Source organism: Apis cerana, linkage group LG6 (genome assembly GCF_029169275.1).
Source record: "Apis cerana isolate GH-2021 linkage group LG6, AcerK_1.0, whole genome shotgun sequence".
In the NCBI taxonomy this organism is placed as follows: domain Eukaryota; kingdom Metazoa; phylum Arthropoda; class Insecta; order Hymenoptera; family Apidae; genus Apis; species Apis cerana.
Window position 1 is genome coordinate 11,909,577 of NC_083857.1, and position 20,622 is coordinate 11,930,198.

At 35.6% G+C, this 20,622-nt stretch overlaps 1 protein-coding gene and 2 long non-coding RNA genes across 8 annotated transcripts in view; 1 reads left to right on the forward strand and 2 right to left on the reverse strand.

Annotated features, from left to right (window-relative positions):
- Nucleotides 1-20,622, forward strand: part of LOC107994179 (neurogenic protein mastermind) — a 212,046-nt gene that overhangs the window by 102,846 nt on the left and 88,578 nt on the right. For 2 of the 6 annotated variants that reach the window (XM_062076352.1, XM_062076353.1), the window contains exon 1: nucleotides 3,755-8,445. The exons of the other annotated variants lie outside the window; for them this stretch is intronic. In XM_062076352.1, the coding sequence (XP_061932336.1) occupies nucleotides 8,440-8,445 (6 nt within the window). In that variant the 5' untranslated portion in view covers nucleotides 3,755-8,439. Of the gene's footprint in view, nucleotides 1-3,754; nucleotides 8,446-20,622 lie in introns of those variants that run through there. 6 annotated transcript variants of the gene reach the window in all.
- On the reverse strand, nucleotides 2,553-3,762 carry LOC133666271 (uncharacterized). Its single transcript, XR_009830206.1, has 2 exons — nucleotides 3,249-3,762; nucleotides 2,553-3,167 (listed from the first exon to the last, which is right to left on the reverse strand). It is a non-coding gene; the product is annotated as an uncharacterized LOC133666271 (long non-coding RNA).
- On the reverse strand, nucleotides 9,959-11,878 carry LOC133666273 (uncharacterized). The gene is made up of 2 exons (XR_009830212.1): nucleotides 11,230-11,878; nucleotides 9,959-10,501 (listed from the first exon to the last, which is right to left on the reverse strand). It is a non-coding gene; the product is annotated as an uncharacterized LOC133666273 (long non-coding RNA).

Sequence of the window (20,622 nt, forward strand, 5' to 3'; positions counted from 1 at the left end):
TTACTCCAACGACGCTCACCTTCGCCCCGTTTCTATTCCATCTCGGTTTCCCTCCCTTCCCCTCTTGCTCCACTCACGGAGTCTTTTCTTCTGTGTGTGCATTGTGCGGATAATACCGGTGCTGGCTTCTTTTACGTGACTGTAGGCGAAAACGAGCCAGCAGATACCGCGAAAGAAAAAAAGGAAGGAACGATCGGTATTCTTCCCCATTTTCTCTATCCTCCTCTTTTATTTCTCCCCGCTCTCTCTCTCTTTCTCTCTGTTTCTCTTTTCTTTCTTCCCACTCCCCTATTTCTTCCGTGCACTTTCGAAAATAGTCTAACCTAAAAATACATATGCGAGAACTGGAGGCGTGGTGAAACCAATGGAGAAGAACTTCTTTCGTTCGTTTGGTAGAGAAGTCGGTTCAAGATTTTGCGGTTCTATCTCGATACCGAGAGTTATCGGTGGCTGACAACTTTTAATAACTCACCATCTCGAGAGGAAGGTGGGTGTCGTTAATTGGATTTATCGATAACTCGGACTCGCTTCTAGATGATCGAATCGAATTAATCGAAATCGAATCACGTGAGATTATTTTCTTCGGTCGAGTTTTAGCTTTGGTTATAACGATTTATAAAATTTTGATTTAGAAGAATTTGTTTTTTGCATTATCACGAATTATGTATAATTGTATATATGATGGTTAATTTTTTTTTTTTTACGTTGTTTATTAATAATTATTAAAAATCAAAACAGATAAATGTTGGTTGATGTTTGCAAAAGTTATATACGGCAGAATCTCGATTATTCGAATAATTGAGCGATACGTTTTTCGAACGGTTGATTTTTTTTCAAATAATCGGACGATTACGTTTCAGTAGGAAAAATTAATAAAATAAAACACCGAGTAATAGTTTAATTATTTTCAAACTGTTTCACGAACCTGTTAACTTTTTCAGTTTCACGATCAACCGCTGTTTTTTGATTGCAAATTCTCTGTAATCCTTATAAACCAGTTTATTTTTCGCGTTGACATCGCGCCTTGTTGTAACGGTATCATTGAATTTAGAATTAAAGTGACGGTGCGCTATCGCATAAATTATGGAAAAATATTTATATAAAAACGAAATATTAAAATGGATAATATAGCAACGAATAAATTGTAAATAAACAATTTAATCAAATAATTAAATAACTTATAGTATGAAAATTATGAAGCACATCACTCCATCGTTTCATTTCAGTTTGTCCCCTTGTGTTTTTCGTTTCTTCTATTCTCTTTATCTTTCTTTTCTTATCTTTATTATACTTCCATATTGGTCCATATTTTTCGTGGTATTAGAATTATTGAGTTAGAGCATATCAGTTACACTGATATCGAAATAACACATCGACTAAAATGTTTACAATCTCTTTATTAATCTTTCAGTTTATTTTAAAGATTAATCGAGATTACTTTACGATTCGACGAAAAATTTTCGGTTTATTCATTTCTTGGAAAGGATAGAATATCGTGTGGAATATGGATCAATTTATAAATTAAATCATTAAATAAAAATTTTTTTAAATATTTTTTTTCGAAACAAAGATACAAAAAATTTATTCAATAATGATCTATTTATTATGAGAAAAAAAATCGTTTTATTCCTACTTACGTATCGCGAATTTTATCATTTTATTTCTTTATGTTTACTATTTTTAATCGTAATCATTTAAATATAATATATGAATATATAAATATTCATATACATATTCAATCATTAATTTCAAGATTAATTGTTTTTTTTTACTATTTTATTAATCAAGCCAATATAAACATCAATTTATATTCAAAGATTTAAATCATTGAGTATCGTTAAAATTTTTGCCAGGTTTGTCGTCCATATTAATTGAAACATAACACGTGTCATTCAGTATGCAAAGAATGTACGATGGATGAACATCAATTGCGCGGATGATGTCGCGATACGAGGTTCGTCTTTATGATACCGTGTCGGACATTTAATTACAAACGGCATCCCACTATTCTACCGTGTCGTGATATTCCTATAATATCTGCACGCGACATCCACGTTGTTAATATTGCCTCTCGTTTCAAAGATGCATATCGGTGGTTACCATTAGTTGACAAACGCTTTGGTGAATCTTTGATCTTTAATTATAGTGCTTAGTTCGCGACCGATTCAACTACGGTAATTACTTTGTACGTGGGCCGAAGTTGAACACGAATTATCGCTTTCGAGGATGTGGAACGTTAGCGTACTTGATCTTAATGTGTCTAGGCGTAATGAGAAGTCCACTCATATGACTGCTCATATTTCCAAGTTCAGATTAATAATAGTAAATGACTTTGGTGAGAATAATTTGCGATTTCCTTTCTTGCGTTGAAATTGAAAATACTATAAACAAGTTTTTTTATGTAAAAAGTTAGCAGATACTAGATACGTTTTAGGATTTATTAATCGTGTATTATAATATATTAATATTTTAATATTATATTAATATTACGTATTATTATTCTATCAAATGTTATCAATAGAATGAAATATTAATACATTTAAATATACATATTATTTAAAACATATGATTGATACGATTTATTTTAATTTATTTTATAATATTAAAATTCGATCTTAGTATATTAAATATTATTACTTTACATGTAGAATTTCGTAAATCTGATATAAAAAAAAATCTATCAAATTATGTAAAAAAACATAAAATTAATATTATATATATAAAAAAAAAGAAATAAGAAATAAATCGCGAAAATATTATAACGTTTAAGTTTGAACTATACCGTTGTACCGATGCGTCACGCTTGCATGAAGTTTAAATTAGGTTGAGTATCACTGGCGGATTTGTAATAAGTGTAAGCGGAGCGATACAGATGCGTCGCTCTCGCAGTGGTCCCGTTTGCGCGCGAGCGCGCGTTCTCCTCCCGTCGAATCCCGGCACACCGTGAAACTGTGATGACGCAACGAAGTGTTGGTGGAGGTTGGGAGTGCGGGCGACGTGTCGCGAATGCGTCTGTGTAGTAAAAGCTTGGCTGCCAGCTGCACGGCAGTCACTTAAGTCGCGCTCGTGACTTAAGGATGAAAAGAAATTTCTATAATTCGGAATCATCGTCTTTATATTCAATAAGTACATATCCAAATATCATATGAATATGTGTAACAAAGTCACTATAAGAATTGAAAAATTTTCTATTTAAAAAATTACTATTTAAATAAAAAATATTCCTAGTAAAAAAAAACAATATTAACATTATAAGATTTAAATATTGTATAATTTTCTCTTTCTGAAAATTCTCTTCTGTTAATATAAATATCACAGTCATGGCACGTAATAATACCCGTCGATTCATCGTCACTCACGCTGTCTTGCCATTTTCATAATTCACGGTATATTATATCGACTCGGCTTCCTTCGACTGACGCCATACTGACAGCGTATGTAGGATTATCGAAACTATAGATGATAGATATTCCTGTATAGTTACCGTTCGAATAGTTGTGGAGATTTAGACTTGTGAATCTTTATGGTAGTTGATGGCATTATACGGATGGTATAAAACACGCAAGAAGATAAAACTCTGATTGGAACGAGTGGAGCGCGAATCGGAGTCGAAATTGAAGTCAGAATCGTGGCGAGTCGCTTCGGATCGAATCGGCTTCGGGACGAGCATAGCCGAACGCGTGCCTACGTGCGCGCTTCACCGTGGCGCGGTGCGACGTACCGCAGCGGACGGAACGAACGAGGCGACACGAGACGAGACGATATGAGACGAGACGAGACGAGACGACACGAGACGAAGCGGGACAACATGTGGTGAGGGAGACAAGGCGAAGCGAGGCGAGGCCAGTCGAACCAAGCCGAGTCAAGTCGAGTCGAGTCGAATCGGAAAGAGAGTCAGTGGCTGGCGACTCCTCGGGGCGTCAAGTTCGTTATGTGGGGTTTGTTGTTCTTTCGCGCTCCTTGCAAACCACGTGCGCAGCCCCGTGACAGCTCTACTCTAACATAATTCAGAGTATACGGTATTATTACACGAAGAAACGTCATATTTATCGTAATTAAGCTTTTTAATTGGTGACGTTTTTTAAAAAAAAAAGATAATTCGAATCAAATTTTTCGAACATTAAAAAAAATTGAAATTAAATAATATAAATTACATTATAATTATAATGCTTATTTTCTACGTATTATCATAAAGTTTATGTCAAAATTTTAAAAATTATCGAGTGAAGCACAAACGATATTACGGATACGTGATGTTATTGATATTTGATTCGACATAGAATTTTTTTTCGATATTAATATAAATAAAATATTTCTTCGTAATTTATGAAAAGCAAGGATAAAGAATATGTTCGGAGTATTCTTTAGAAATTCATAGATATTATTTAAAATTTTATCATGACAACTTTATTACGTGCCTTCGACGGTTATCAAGACTTTTGTTAGCAACTCTTATCGTATTTGCGACAACCACGCATAGCATAAATATTATGAATGCAAGAATTTTCAAATCGTGCGATGAGTTAAAATTACAGTGCGTACTAATCGTGGCCAAAACATTGTCAATCTTGTTCGGATAGAAATGGCGCCAAGGACAAATAAAATTTCTAAAAATTAAAGCTCATTAGACATATTTCTTTCAAATTAGAACTATAAATAAAAATTATAAAACAAAATGAATTAAATAAGCAATAATAACTCTGTGAGTGTATGATTGAGTCAGTAAGACAGAGATAAGATCATAAGGCGTGTAAATTAGTTACGTCTGCGACAAGAAACGGAATAATAACGACTGTGGCCGGAAGAACGAGGAAACGAGAGAAGAAGAAACAGTAGGAGGGGAGGGTGTATTCTTATTTGCGAAGTATATCTACTCAACCACTGCGGCGTGATAGAAGAACAGAGAAGAAGTGACATAGTCGTAATACAACATAGGATAGCACAGATGAAGATTACGAATAAAGATAGAGAAAACGTATGAAAGAAAGAGAAAGAATAAGAGAAGGAACGAGTTAGAGAAAACGAGAACGAAGAAAGGAAAGAACGATCTGTTTGGACGAGGGAAGGGAGTAAAGAGAGAGAAGATTTCTGGGCACGCGCACTCCACCTGCTAGCGTGTAGTGGCACGCGCCATATCCACCCCCTCCGCTGCCGTGGACGTTCTGTCCCCCTCCGCCAGCGTCGCTTCCCGCCTCACACCGCAGTCTCTCTTTGGCGTTACCTCCTGGTTCTACCGCGGCCGTCGCCGCCACCGCCACCGCCACCGCCACCGATTCTTCCCACCTCCTCTTCCCTCTTGCGACCCCCACCCCTCGTCCGACTACCCGACATACCCGCTCGATCTCTCCTCGTTCCGTGGTACCTCTTCTCCTCCCGCGGGAATCCCCTCCCGTGCTCCCCTCGCGCGTGCCACGGTTCCGAGACCGGGACGCGCGGGAGTCAATCGCTCGCGGACTTCGATAGGACGAACACCATAGGTCCTTGCTCTTCCTCCTCTCTTGTACACTTTTCTGTCCGAGCGCGTTCTTCGCGCCTCGTGCTACGGTCTCGTGTGCTTTTCGTGTTCTTCTATTAATTTTGCTTCTTCTGGTCATTTCTTTTTTCATTTCGTTTCTTTTGTTTCTTCTATTCCTTAGAAAAAAAAGTTTCTTTTTAATTGGATATTAAAATTGGAAAGTTTTGGAACACAATATAATACTGCCGCTTGTGTAAACTATTCATAGTGGCGTAAAGAAAAAAAAAAAGAGGCAAGGACATAATCAAAAAAAATTCATTCTTGATGAAACGGCGCGTGGCCGTCGTCGTGAAGCGCGAGTATTTTCGAATAGATAAAAGTCTGGTCAAAGTTCGCAGTGAATTTTCACGATCGCTTCATTACGACGGCGTGATTGTAACTCAGTGACAGAGGCAAGAAAAAGGCGAGCCGTCTGCGAAGAGCTGCTGGCCGATGTTTGCGTATGAAAAAATCCGGTCGTCCTCTTTCACCTCTTCCTCCTCTTCTTTCCGGCGTTCGTCTGCTGGCAGGGGGGCAACGTTCCGGTCGATCGGTGCATTGTAAACAAAAAGAACAAAGGGTCAACGGTGACACCAACGACGACGAAGACGACGACGACGAGGAAGACGAGGAACGAGGACGGCGAGAACGACGAGAACGACGGGGAGAAGAAGAACGTGGGAAGGGAAGAATGTAAGAAGGAGGAAGGAAAGCGAACGAGAAAAATAAAGAGTGGGGGACTGACGCGTGCTACTACCGTCGTTACTTCCATCGCAACAAAAATAGTTCAGTCTTCGCGGTGGAGAAGAGACAGACAGCCAATGAAACGAGAAGGAAGATAGTAGCGCCAGAGAAAGAGGAGGAATATCGAGTTATCGTAATATATACATGCACACGTGTGACTTCGCTGGTTACCAGCGTGAGGAGCTACGTATTATAGCAGCTGTAGTTAAGTGCAACTTTCGTGTGATGGTGACGCATTCGATAGTACAGACGAACAAGAGAAGGGTACTTTCGAGATAAACACGAAACGAGAACGATCGAGATTCGTCACGAGCCAAAATAAAACGGAGATAAATTTGAGGCCTGAATCGAGTGAAGCAAACGAGACGAAAGAAAGAAAGAAAAAAAAAAAAGAATTATTTTGAACGAATAAAATCTGATTTTCTTCTTTGTAGTATTAATAGTGAAAGAGTGCTGCGTATGCAATCAGCTGTTCGAAACTGCAACTTAACTATCCTCTTTCGCTCGATCGATTGTATTCTGATGTGAATTTTTGACACGATATTAATCGATATCTAATCGATTAGACTCGATTATGATGGACTATGTTTCTTATATTCGTGTTTCAAGTCAACATTCTCGCACGCGCGAACCACCTGTTGACGATTTACGAGGGAAAATCGATGTGGTCTATTTTGACATAATTTTACTATCGTACTATTATTCAAAGTAAAGTGGGCAGAACTCGGTTCTCATTATTTATTCAAGAATTCATTCGAAACGGATAATTCGATGGTACCTTTGTGACATTGCATAAAATCATTTAACGCTCCCTTCGTATCAGTCGATGTGTTAGTAACTACAAGAACCGAAAGACACGAGCAAATTGCAGGAATCGTTGTTACCATGTGTTCAATAACATTTCGCGGGAACAGTGTAGAATCGGTCGCACGGACGTGTATGATATCGGTCGAAGATCATTAATGTGCAAGAATTCATGGAAATTTGAAGAGTATTGTTATTAAAAGAAGACAAATATGCGACTAGTGAAACTTTCGTTGGCGATGCCGTGCGTCGAGTGTTTTTCGGAGTGAATGTTATCGAAACGTTGTTACTATACGTCTTATCTGTCGCTCGCATCGTCGGAGTGACAGAGAAAAAAGAAAAAAGAGACTCAACAGAGTTCGGAGGTCACGGAACCGTTGGACGATATGCGGCACGCAAACTCATTTCGACGAGCTGAGAATTTCGGCCCGCGGATTCAAGCGGCGCGCTCGCGTCGTCCAAACGCCAATAGCAGCGTAAAACAGTGATATGCTGGTCGAGGGACACGGGAGCGTCGATTCTATTCCCGGCGTCTTTTTCTCGCCGGTTGCATGACGTTCGACTGGCGGCGAGAACAGAGTATTATACACCGTACGCGGCGAAGTTCTCGAGTGCACGCGAACGCTAACCTCGGCTTCTAGTGTGATAACTAGTCAAAGTGATCGGAAGGGCATTAAGTTTATTATACGGGCATCGGATTGGTTATATTGTGTACAATAAAAATAACATAGTAGAAAAAGAGAGGCTTCATTATAAAGTGTTTAAGTTGTACAGTAGAAGAAAAAATCAAGGATATATCGTGTATGTATATCCTTTTTATAAAACACGTTTGATAACGAAATAATGATAACGACGATTGGACCATTGTCACTTGACTAGAAATCCGTGTTGCGATGATCGAGTCTCATCATTGCGAAAAAACTATTTCAAATAAATTGTAACTTTTCTTGTTATTTATTGTGTATGCATCGTTACGAGACTTGGATCTTCGATTTAGTTACGCACGAAAGAAAGTTATCATCGGTGGTGGCGTATTGGCGGTGGTTCGAGCATCTCTGGAAAAGCACGGAAGACACGACGAAAGCGAAAGTACGACGATTGCGTTGGCGCGTTCCAGAAAATGACCTTTAAATTCTGCTGAGAATCTTACATGACTCGATTGGAAAAAAAAAACATGGATCTGTAACAGCGACCTGTCAAAACGTATTATCGTCGTATGAAAGAAAATATTCGCAGATTAACAGTGTATTAGTGCAGATATTCTAGCAACGAGAAGAAGCCATCGGAGGAGGGGCATGGTGGGACCCCACCAACCAGGGCCACAGGCCCGGGTGGCCCCCCTGTAACGAGGAAATCTCTCGCTATCGTGCCGCTCGTGCTCCATTACATTGCCTGGAATGATGGTATGTCTTTGAAAATAATATATCTTATCTACCGACGTGGCGTGGCGCGCGTATGTGTCATAATTTGTTTTGCGACTAGCACAAGTAACTTTTAAGTGTATTCAGTCAGAGTATTACGCTCGTATTTCGCGTTTTTATTGACACATCGAAACATTACTTTTTTTAACGATTTTCTTTTACGTGATGGACGATTGATGATAAAGGTCAATCGTGACGAAGTTTCATTTGTTTTCAAAGATTAAAAAGAATATAATTTAAATGTTTTTTTATTTAATTTTTTAAGGATGACGTTAGGAAGATTTTACTCCGTTAATAACATGTATAGAACATTTGATGTAAAAATGTGATTATTATTTCGGAAAATTGGAAAAAATTTTTGGATTTTTATTAAAATTAATATAATTGTATTTTATATATTTTATAATTCAAAGAATAAAAAGTATACGAGTTCGTATGTATCTGATTTAAGGAAATTGATTAAATTAAATTTAAATTTAAATGATTTTCATAAACATTTTAAAAAATTGTAAATGAAAATAATTTTTTTTATACTTTCGATAAAAGTGACATTTCTAAAATATTTATATCTATATAAAAAAAAAATATATATTTTTATTTTGATTTATCTTATTATTATCTTTATTATTAAAATATAGGCATAAATTTTTGGAAATTTTTTTATGAAAAGAAGGAAATATTCATCAATTTTTCATATTTTTCATTATATTTTATTTTATATCTGAAATTCATTTCAATTATTCCTCTTTCAATATAAAAATCAAAAGTTAACAATTAAAAAGCTTTTTCAATACAATCGAAAATATTCAAAAATAAAAATAACATTCTTCAGAAAATTAATCAACTAAAACTGAATTTAACAATAAAATTACAATTATTTTTTTCTCAAAATTATAATTATTCATCGATATGAACTAAAAAGTGTTATAGTTTAAAATACAAAATTTACAATAAATAGTTGCTATCAAAAGATACGAGATTTACTTCTAAAAAATGGCAACTTATAAGAGGTTTTTGTATTGGCTTCCAACAGCAACGTAGATAAAAGATATCGATTCGTGAATTTTTTTGTTTATCTTTTTCCCTGCCCGCGGTAACTTGGAGCGCGCACGAAATGTCACCAGATAACGGAAGTTCCGGAACGATAAAAATGATTCAGCTTCGAAAAATGGACGAAAAGTCGCGTTTATTTGATCGAAACGACGTTCATGTTTCTACAATCTATACATTCGTTCCTATTCCTTTTCAAACGACATCTAACTTGAATCTATTACACGTCTTACCTATGCGTTGGTTGCACTGGAAAATTCAAAGAAACCGGAAACGTCTGACCGTCGTAACTGTATTGCACCACGTACACCGGTTGTTTGTATTGAAATTGCGGTGCGTGTCTTTTGGAGCACAACACAAGCCTATTTATTATACCGTGACACGGTACTTGTCGACGATGGAATGAAAACGATGTACAAAGATTTAGTGAAAAAAAATTTATGGATTTTTATCTGTCGAGTTTCGATGGTTTTAAAATCTCATTTTACTCGTTCTTTTTTTATTTAATATATTTTAGAAATTATTTTTTATTAAATTTCCTATTATGAAAAATAATTCCAGGTCCAGTAAGGAACGGGCACATGTCACATCTATATCAATTTCGATTCTCACGTATAGTTATTTTGCTTCGACTGGAACCTCTCAATTTTAAATTCTATATCGAGTCGAGAAATTTACAAAATAGAATGCGCGGCAAACAAAATCAAAGAAAAATCCGGAGAGCGGTGCTGTCGTTATTGATTCACTCACAGTTAGGCCATTGGCTTCGCTCTCCGGCTGAGGAGCGTCAAGATCGCATACACGCACGTAGAACAATAGATTGACTATCGTCTAACGGCATTCTAGCGGTCGGACGACCGATAATAGGGGCATCCAGCGCGAGCGGCTGTGGCTCGCGGACATTCCGCGTTTTCCTGTCCCAGGCGCACCGGTTCCGTTGCACTAATGACCGCTTCGCGATCCGGGGCGTTAGTCGAGAATCGGCCCACTGTAAACAACGCGATTTCTCGATTCTTTAAAGCATTTTAAACCCGGCCCGATTTTCGTATATTTGATCCTTTAAAATATTTTTTTTATTGAAAATTCATTTTTTATTACTTTTAATCATTAATTCATTATTAATTAGTAGTTATTTTTATTATTAATTAGTAGGCGAAAGTAAATAAAATATGTATATATATATATTTTGTGGTTGTTTGATTTAAATTTAGAATGCAAATTATTTAGTTCGAGTATAAAGATTGTTGAATATGTATCGAGAGTAATCATTTCTTATTTTATTGAGAAAGTTTTTGTTATATACAATATACATAATTAAATTAAATTAGAAAATAAGAGTGAAATTATTTAATGAGTAATATATGAATAATTAATCGTTCCAATCTATTTATATAGCTACATTCCAGCTAGTCCATATTTTATCCATAGTCCGTATTTATTTTATAATGTATATTCATATAATAAGCGAAGTTGTGCCAGTATATGAATATACATAATTAAAATTAGAATCTTTAAAACGTAATATTGATATAATCATATAAGTGACATATGTAATATATGAAATTAAATTTTGACAACAACGTATAAATTCAATTTTCTTACGCTAAAAATTTTAAATGCAAAAAAATATCAACAATCTATTTATAATAATCTTAAATTTTATTATCTTATTTCTTCTAAAATGTAAGACGTTCGAAAGGAAAATAATTTTCATACCCGTTTCGAAACAAATGGCGATTAGCCAATCCGTAAGAGCTATAGTCGCGTGTTTTCTCTAGCGAAGGGGTTGCACGATGGGCCGTTGTCGCGCGCGCGGCTAGGCGTCCCGATTCCGGCGTGTCATAACAGGGGAATAAGCTCTTCGCTCGGGTGGCCAGCTCATGGCTGCGCCACGGAATTATTTATACCACTTGATTACACGCGTTGCGCCGAACCGAACCGAGCTCACGGCGGAAATGGCCGAAAGCTTGCTCCTCGGCTCTCTGTGCGAGCCACGCTTGCTGTACAATCGCGCACGCATCGCTCTATCGAGCATCGATGCGAGGAATCCGACATACTTTGCCCTCCTTCGCGATATCGAGCGGACGATAACGAGAACGAGGTATACATCGGGAATGAAAGAAATAAGGGACGAAGGAAATGAGGTTGTCTTTTTTCAAGTTAGATTTTCTCGTTTCGTGATCGTTTTATATGTATATGTATATGTATAATCTGTAAGCTTTTATAACTGTGATGTTCAAGCAACTTTTATTAAAGAATAAATTTAAAAAAAATAAAAAATTTATTTTAATTTATTTTACTATTTTAATTAGATTATATAAAAGTAGCGTACAAAGTTTAATTTGTATTTGGGAAAAACATTATAGATTCAGATTGATAGAAAAAAATATATATATTTTAATAATGAACAATTTCAAAGTTTTTTATTTTCATCAAAAAATATTTAAAATAAATTTCAAATTTCTTACTTTAACTCGATAAACTATTCAAATTATATATAATATATAAAATATGATTCATGACAAGAGATAATATATCGAACCGAACTTATGAAAGCTTACTAATTACTTCATACGTTATATTCTCTTATCTTCATATCAACAAATCAGCTATTTCTATACATAATACAATACATGTACGCTCTTACTAGTTGGATCATAGGTATTCACAATAGTTTAGGTTAGAATATATAATCCATAAATTATATTTCATTTGTAAAGACTATAATAATCATTATTGCTTATAATAATAGAGAATACAACAAATGACTAACTACTCAAGTTATGATCCAAACATAGCTAACAGTTGACTGGGATTGAATTTCCATATCTGGTGTTATGTATACTTATTTTAAAAAGAACTTTCAAATGGTCCTAAGAATAGTATACATCTTAATTGAAAAACGTGACGTAAGATGGCTCTTTTCATGTACACGAATTTGATTGGCTGTCACAGTTTACGAACGACATCGTTCGTTGCGTTGATTCGCGAAAGTAAAACATGCGCGCCCTCACGAGGAAACAGTATCGCCTAAATAAAGCTTTAAGGACATTTTAATATTTATGAACACATGAGAGTTTTCGTCTCGAATGTTCCAGTTTGCGAATGCGCGACCAGTAATAAATTTGTTTGCCGGTTGTGGCATAATTTATTTTAGAAACACGTGGATAGTTATATATATATATATAGAGGAAACGAATTTGTTTCGTTAAATTGAAAAGAAATTGATAAACGCCGAAATCTTTGATAATTTCTTCACGTTTAGTATATATAATTTTTGCTCGAATTTATTTTCGACTTGTTTCTCGTGACATTTACTATTTGTGGTCATCAATGGTGGGCACAATTGGAAGTTGTAGGAAGATAAAGAAGATATTTTACGATTTAATCCTCTTCATCGACAAAAGGATGAATTTAGAAAAGTTGAATGTATTTCTGTAAGTAACAATTTCTGTATTATGCGAAGATCAAGGTTTCTGTGTGGGACCTTGGAACTAGATCGAGAAATTATATTGGAATAGTTGAATATAGAAAAATAATAATCTATGCCAACTCGCACGTTTCTCTTTCTTCACGCTTGTTTTGCGTTAATAATGTGTCAAATAATGTTCATCTATATAGTAAATATCCATCTACATAATAAAAATTATCTAATAAAGTTCTAATAATGTAAGAGTATTACTAGAAACTCACATAATATAATTCGTATGATCAATATAGTTTCTTGATCTAATTTTAATTAAAATTATTCTAATTCGTACAATAATAGTAAAAATTATTGTCATTTTATACATTTGATTTTTCCTTTAAAAATATTTAATACTTTTTTGAATATTTTTTAAATATATTTTCGACAAATATGTCGGAATGAGATCGGTAGAGATTCGAAGACTATTAATTCCGTTGGTACGTGCGGAGTCCCTGTAATTCTCGATTCGAAGCACCGAAATACGCCTGGTCGACCTTGCCGCGTTATTAGGCTACGCTTTAAACGAGATTTCAGCGTCTTGCTGTTCTGTCGATAGCTCCCGTGTCTGTAGCGATATATTTAGCTTTGTAACAGGGTATCGCAGATCGACGATGTAGAAAGACGAATCAGACTCTCAAAAGGCGATAGATGAACAGGATGAACAGGCAACGTTAGAATCGGTTTTTTTTTATTTTTGAAATAATTTTCTTATTTTTTCTGATTTCTTTCAACGTCATAAATACGATTCTTATAGTTATGAATTATTGACATTTCGCAGTATATTTTTATAACTTCAGCACTTTCATCAGAGATATATGGAATTTTGAAAAACTGATATAAATCATTCATACGATTATACATTCTTTTTTTCTATATTTATAATTTATTATTTCGGATAATCGCTCAGAGGTTTTTATCTAGAAGGTTTCAAAATAATTTGATGACAAGGTTATAATAAAGTTTTTTTTTTATTATTGTATTTGATAAAAAAAAGTTTGTTTAATTCATTTTGAAAATTGTCCAGTGATATTGCGAAAAAGTGATTTGAATCATATGATTTTTTTTTTTAGTTTACAATTAAGAAATAATATTATTTTTTCTTTTATCATTTATCCAATATAATCTTTATCCTAATTTTTATCTTAAAAAAGATCATAATTGTCACGATATATTAAAGTTCATATAAAAATTTTCACCTCAATAAAATTAAGTGATATTTTATCTATATTTACTATTACTATATAGTTAATCTTTAAAATTAGGAAACGCTTGCTGACTCATCAATGGAAATGATTCATGTCTATATAAACTTTTCCTTATTTTGATGTACAAAACTTGTAATCAAATATTTCTCAATTTCTGTAATCTTTCGAGGGAATTTATTACAGCGAGAAGGTTAGCGCATTCTCCAGTGAAAGTTACTATCAGACAATTATTTTTAACGCTGTGAAAACTAATGAAAAATAACTCTTGAGAGCGACTCTCTAAGATTTTATTCTCAGATAGATTCGTATCTTTCGAATATGGCTATTAGAAGTAATTTTAACTTGTTATTATTTTAGCTCGTATCGTTTCATTCGTAAATATTCATATTATTCGCGATGCACGCGTCTGAACCGCGGCCCGTAATTCGCGTTAGCGTCATTTAGAATGGTCTCTCCTGGTCACTCGGTCTCTCCCATCCCCTCTCCGATTTCGTCGTGTTACCATCCGATGAACTGCGCGCGCTGTTCTTTGGGACGCGGCCGCGCACTTTACGACGCGATAAACCAGCATGTTTCTCAGCTAATTTCCACTGTGACGAAAAGTCGTTCCGGCAATGAACCTCCTCCGAGTCATACAGAAATATCGCTAAAATTCCAGCACTTTCTTTTGTCTGTCAGTTCCCCTAATAATCTTCGCGAAAATATTCGAAAAATATCACGAAGAATTGTGAATTAATTGTATCTTTAGAGATCTTTAAAGATCACATTAGAATTACATTAGAACGATGAGTTAGTTACATTTTTGGAAAGAAATGGAAATGAAATTATATTTTATATTTTATTCGTTTTATTTTTTTTATATTTATTTTAAATATAGATGCTGAAAGTATATAGTGATTTTTATGATTTTTTACATTAATAGCTTTTTATTATGGATAAATTCAAAGAGATATAAAATGAAGAAGTAAAGATAAAGAATATAATGTTGCATAAGTTAATGACTGAAGCTTAAAGGGCGATTTTTAGCAGTTGTAAGATCTTCGTTGTTACGACTAATATACGATGAACGTCTTTAACAATAAATATTATATTGTGAGCTAGTAGGAGTGTATTTTTATTTAGATTTGTTGATACTCAAATAAAAATGAAGCTATAAATCTTATTAATTTTTCTTTTTTATTTTTTTCCAAATAAAATTTTTCTTGAAAGTGGGAATAAATTTTCTCATAAAAGAATAAAATTTGGAATTAAATTATAGCATTACAATATCGTTCGTAATTGATTGATTTATCGATCATTTTATTTTAATTAGTTGAAATTGTCAAAAATGTTCGAATTGTGTATTAAAATATGTAGTATATAACAAGTATAGAAATTTTTTTCATTCGTAAGAGGCTTTCGAGTTTCAAGAATACGAGTTTTACCATTTTACTCACTCATATATAATTTACCCTTAAAAATTCTTAACCTATACACACGTTCCCTGGGTAGTGACTCAATTTTTGCGGAGTAGCTTCGTTCTCTTAGAATCCTAACCTCTCTCTTGTAACGATCGTACTTCGATCTTAAAAACTTTACAGCCGCAGTAACTCGAAATTTTCTTTTGTCAACGAAAATTTTACGACGATGTCGATTATCGATGACATTTAATCTTATTTTTCTCCTATTTTGAAAACGTAAAATTTCACGATCGACAGAATCGTATATATTATACGAATATTCTATTTACCAATATGATGTATCTACGTAAATGATATTTTAATCGACGAATATTGCAACATAACATAATCATCTTAATCCTTCGAGAATGGCATAGCCTTCTAACAATCTATATTTATATCGAACAAACAATAGACTTCAAAAATATCTTTGACCAGAATGAATTCAATCATCGAGCAAACCTCGAATTTCACCTCACCCTATAAACACCACTCCACACCCAACATAAATACCAATAATCCATCGAAATCAAACACTGATATCGCTTTCACGAGGAGTGAAACGTGCGCGCTCTTCGATCACACCATCGTCTCGCGTAGGTGTCTCGCGCTCGTGCAGGACGCTTCATTGGCTCCTCCGTTTTCCCTCGAAGGGGTAAACGGAGCACGGCAGGTTACCGATGGAGCGACAGGGACGGCGAACGAAGGGTGAACGTGAGGGAACGGTTGATAGGGAGCTGGTGGTAGAGAGGTGGCCGAGAAACGTTCGCACGAAAGCTTGATTTTCCTTCTCGCGAGGATTCGAGAGAGCAGCATGGTGGAGAGAGAGAGAGAGAGGGAAAGGGTCGACGAGGAGGGTGGTAAAACCTCCGGCCGCAGATCGATAGGGAAGGTCGGAGGAGTGTCGTGTCTGTTAGACTTTGGCCCGAACTCGCGATTACGTAGCCAACCTTTGCTGTGCTCGTGTCGCGCGCACCGGCCGACAGAGAGATGATTTGGAAAATCGAGCTATGCCTCGCGTAATCGCTTTCCATTCCACGATCGGGCAAGACGCAGTTAGAATTTTTCTCTTGCAGTTAAGAAACTGCAACTGCTGACTTTCGAGATCGATTACGCTTGACGTACGTCACGATACGCGATGAAAAGCGGATACATATCTCGATATATGAATAAAAAAAAAAGTTCTTGGAAAAAGAAGGAATAAAAGGTGATTCGCTTTTTCTTACTTAGGTAGCATTATCTGTTCCGCGGTTAAAGTGATTTTATTGAAACGACATTATCTCGTACGTGGACAGGGGTGACGAGGAGTCAAGCGGTTTATCGGTGACAAAACGTGTTGTGGGAATTCTGGCGCTTAACGTCGGCCGAGAGGCTCTCTTAGCATCGGGGAGGGTATATCTCTAATGTTTTCATTGCCGACGAAATAATCGGCGCGCGTTTATCTATCTCCTCGTGGCGACGCTCACCGTGTATTTTTAAATCGGAATTCGCTCGCTCGATTCGTTAGCCAGAGTTCGACCGTGGCTAATTTATATTCTCGCGGAATGCGTCGCGTGGAAAACGCGACGATGACGATATTTCCGATAGTGATCTCGAGCATTATTGTTTTGCGAACGAATTGCACGTACGTTGGTGCAAAAGTAGAAAAAAATTTTAATAAGTCGTCGATAAAGCATCAAAGAGAATCATGACATAATTCGATAAATATCGAAAGTGTGTAAAATCTAATTCGAAATTGTTTCGTCAAGAGATACGTCACGCGAATTTCTATTCGTTGTTGGATATAGATTTTTCGAAAAATGATTTTATTCGTTCAGAAATTTCGTTTCGACGGAGAGAATTTATGGGCAGAATTTGGGGAAAAAATTCGCGGAGAATCGCAGAGCACGTGGCGCAAAGCGGTCTCTCGCTTCGTTACAAATGCGGCGTTATCGATCAAGTATTACGGAAGCCGTATACGTGCATAGAACACGACCTGTCGGATATATCGCGACAAGTATCTTTAATTAGCGACGTAGCGCGACCGACAAAATATGTATTAGATTGTGTATCGTACGAACTTTAAATCGGAATGTATCTGTGTCGTGTTTATCCATGTGTAGGTACAGAAAGCGTGAAGGGATAATGATATATGGCGAAGAGATAAATATGACGATAAATATATATTTACGAAGGGCCATCAGAAATAAAATGGCGAAACAAATGTAATTACGGTATTCCGTATCGACTTTTACGATTTCGTCTTTCCATGTTTTTTTTTTATTCGGACACGTTCTTGATTAACATTGGAAAGTTTTAGCGTTTCTTCGCAAGTATACGTAGCTATACTTTGTTTGCACTTTATTTTAGTAAATATTTCGCGTCGGTAAAACGAAGATTTTTTTTTTTTTTTTTTTTGATTCGTTTTACAAATTTAAACAATCGAAACAGTGCATTTTACAATTGCTCTCAAAAATTTTACGACGAGAAATTACTTTCGTTATTTTCGTCGAGATGATTTTAAATTATAGATTGCAAAATTGAAACGTATAAAAGTTTAACAAGTAACGAGATTCAAAACTTGGATATTCGCAAGTGTCGAAAGTAAAAGTGCTTCTTCGAATAAGGAACGCTCGGCAAGTTGTTTCACCGCGTAAACGAAGTGTCCCGATTGTGACCGAACAAAAACGAATATAATGCGAGCGATGCAGATGCAGAACGAAATCGCGACCAAGCCGAGAGATGTCGAACATAGACGACGTGTAACGACCGTGAAACAGCCAAGTCCGCCACCGTTCTCCGGAAGCAATCGCGCGTATTCAGCTCGAACTGATGTGTATACAACGCTGCACGTATACAAGTCGTACGTGAAACGCAACTAAACTGATTATACCTACAAATGTATCGCGAATAAAATTAGATCTAATTTATCGCTAATTATAGATTAATTTTTAACCAACGAATTAAATAACCAACTTAATTAGAAATCGTCACTGATCATTGAGTTTGTACTTTACCGAACTGATTAAAATTAAAAATATAATTTAAATACGATTAATAAACGAAATTAAAGAAATATCAGCGATCGAATTTAAAGGAAACTTTTTATCGTTCATTGATAAATCGTTTATCCAATTTATCAATATATGCGAGAAATAAGTTAGAAGAATGACTTAATTATGATAATTTTAATTTACATTACGAAGCTTATTTTAATTCTTGAAAAATCACTACGAATTCGTAAAAAGGAAAAAAAAAATTGAGCTGACCTCGCGAAACTTTCCGTTCTTTAAAAATTTACCGGACTCGAAATCAATAAACTCGCGCCAATCGTAAATCGGCTCGCGACGTGCTCTTAGGAACCCACGGCTTGCGAGATTACAATCAACGATTAACCGTGGATCGCATTAATTAGCGCCGTACTGTTGTAAGCTCGTATAGCATCGATCTTTTTGCTTCTCCTGAATTATTTACCCAGCCTTTTATTGCTTCGTTCCAAGAATGTTCTTAACTTCTTTTTCTTCCTCCTCCTCCTCCACGGAGCGAAAATTCAAGATTTTCCTATAAAACTTTATAAATGAATATAATTTCAATTTTTTACGAATAATAAAAAATCTCAGAATCTCTTTATTAAATTCCTATTAATCGAGCAAAGATCGATTTTTTCCATTTATTCATTCGTTACAAATCATTCCTATTATAAACGTTCGTTTTCCATCGATTAAAAAGAAGAAGAATTATCGCGCTTCGGCATTCACGACGCGACGTTGTAAAACGAAAATAGATATAAGGGGGAGGAAGGAAGATGGAGAACACGAAAAAGCGGAATAGCGGAAATGCGGAAGAGCGAGCCCTGCCGATATATTCTCGCTTTTTCGATCGAAACGTTACGTTTCGCATTACATTGGGAACGGTAACGGAGGATTTGTAACGAGCCGTATCGGGAACGACGCCATAACGGAACAGCCGTAAATCATCCGGCTGTACTCTTTTGCAATTAAATCGCGCGGCCGCTCGCGAGCTCATTTTGAAGGGAAACATATCAGCCGCGAGGGTCGCTGTAAATCACAAAACGGTTAATAAAGCTCGTCGAGCGGGGCCCGTGCTTTCATCGCTCGTGTATAACCCCCTTCTGACAGTTAAGAAATTCGAGAGGACGAGCGCCGGGGATTACACACGCGTCAACGATCGATATTGAAATTTCTGCTCGACGATTGAAATTTTTCTTTATACGTCTTCTTTCTTTTTTTGGAATTACGGAGTTTTAGTTTAGTTTTTTTCCCTACGGATCTTTAATAAATCTTTGATAAATTAGAGACCTATTAATATTTTCAATGGATTGAGCGAAAGTGTTTATTTAGGTATCTTTTTTACTCTAATTTGAAATTTTTCTTCAACTTTTTATTAAATAGGACTGTTTGTTTTTTTTTTTTTTTCGAAAGAAGCATGGTTAAACTGGTTATTGAGAATATTTGCAAACAATTAGACGTAAGAGAGTTAAATTATAATTGCTCGTTAATTGTGCATTCATGTATGCTCACAATATAGCAATTTCCTGTTCAGTTCGTTTGAAAAGTTCAAAGTAATTTGAAGCTCCACTGGACGGAATAAAGGACGCTCGCTTTTCATTCAATATATACCGATTACGCACACGAGAATCACTTTACCGATGCATACGTACACTCTTACGTTCGCGATATTTTAATAGACAAGTTTGCATTATCTCGATACGAATACGTAGAAATTTGATAACACCCGATTAGCATACATTTCAATATGTCGGTATTCCTCGCGAGAAATTCATTCTTCGGAGATCAAGCGTTGGAACGAAACAAAACGCGCTCGCGTTCGATTGTCGCTTCCAATAATGATTGCTTTTTCAGAGATTAAATTTCGGAGGAGAGAGAACGATAAAAATTGAAAATTATCTTACTATAATTTTTCCCCTTCCTTTTTTCTACCGTATACATACGTTACATCGACTTACTTTAAAAGATCGTGAAATTTTGAGAATTGG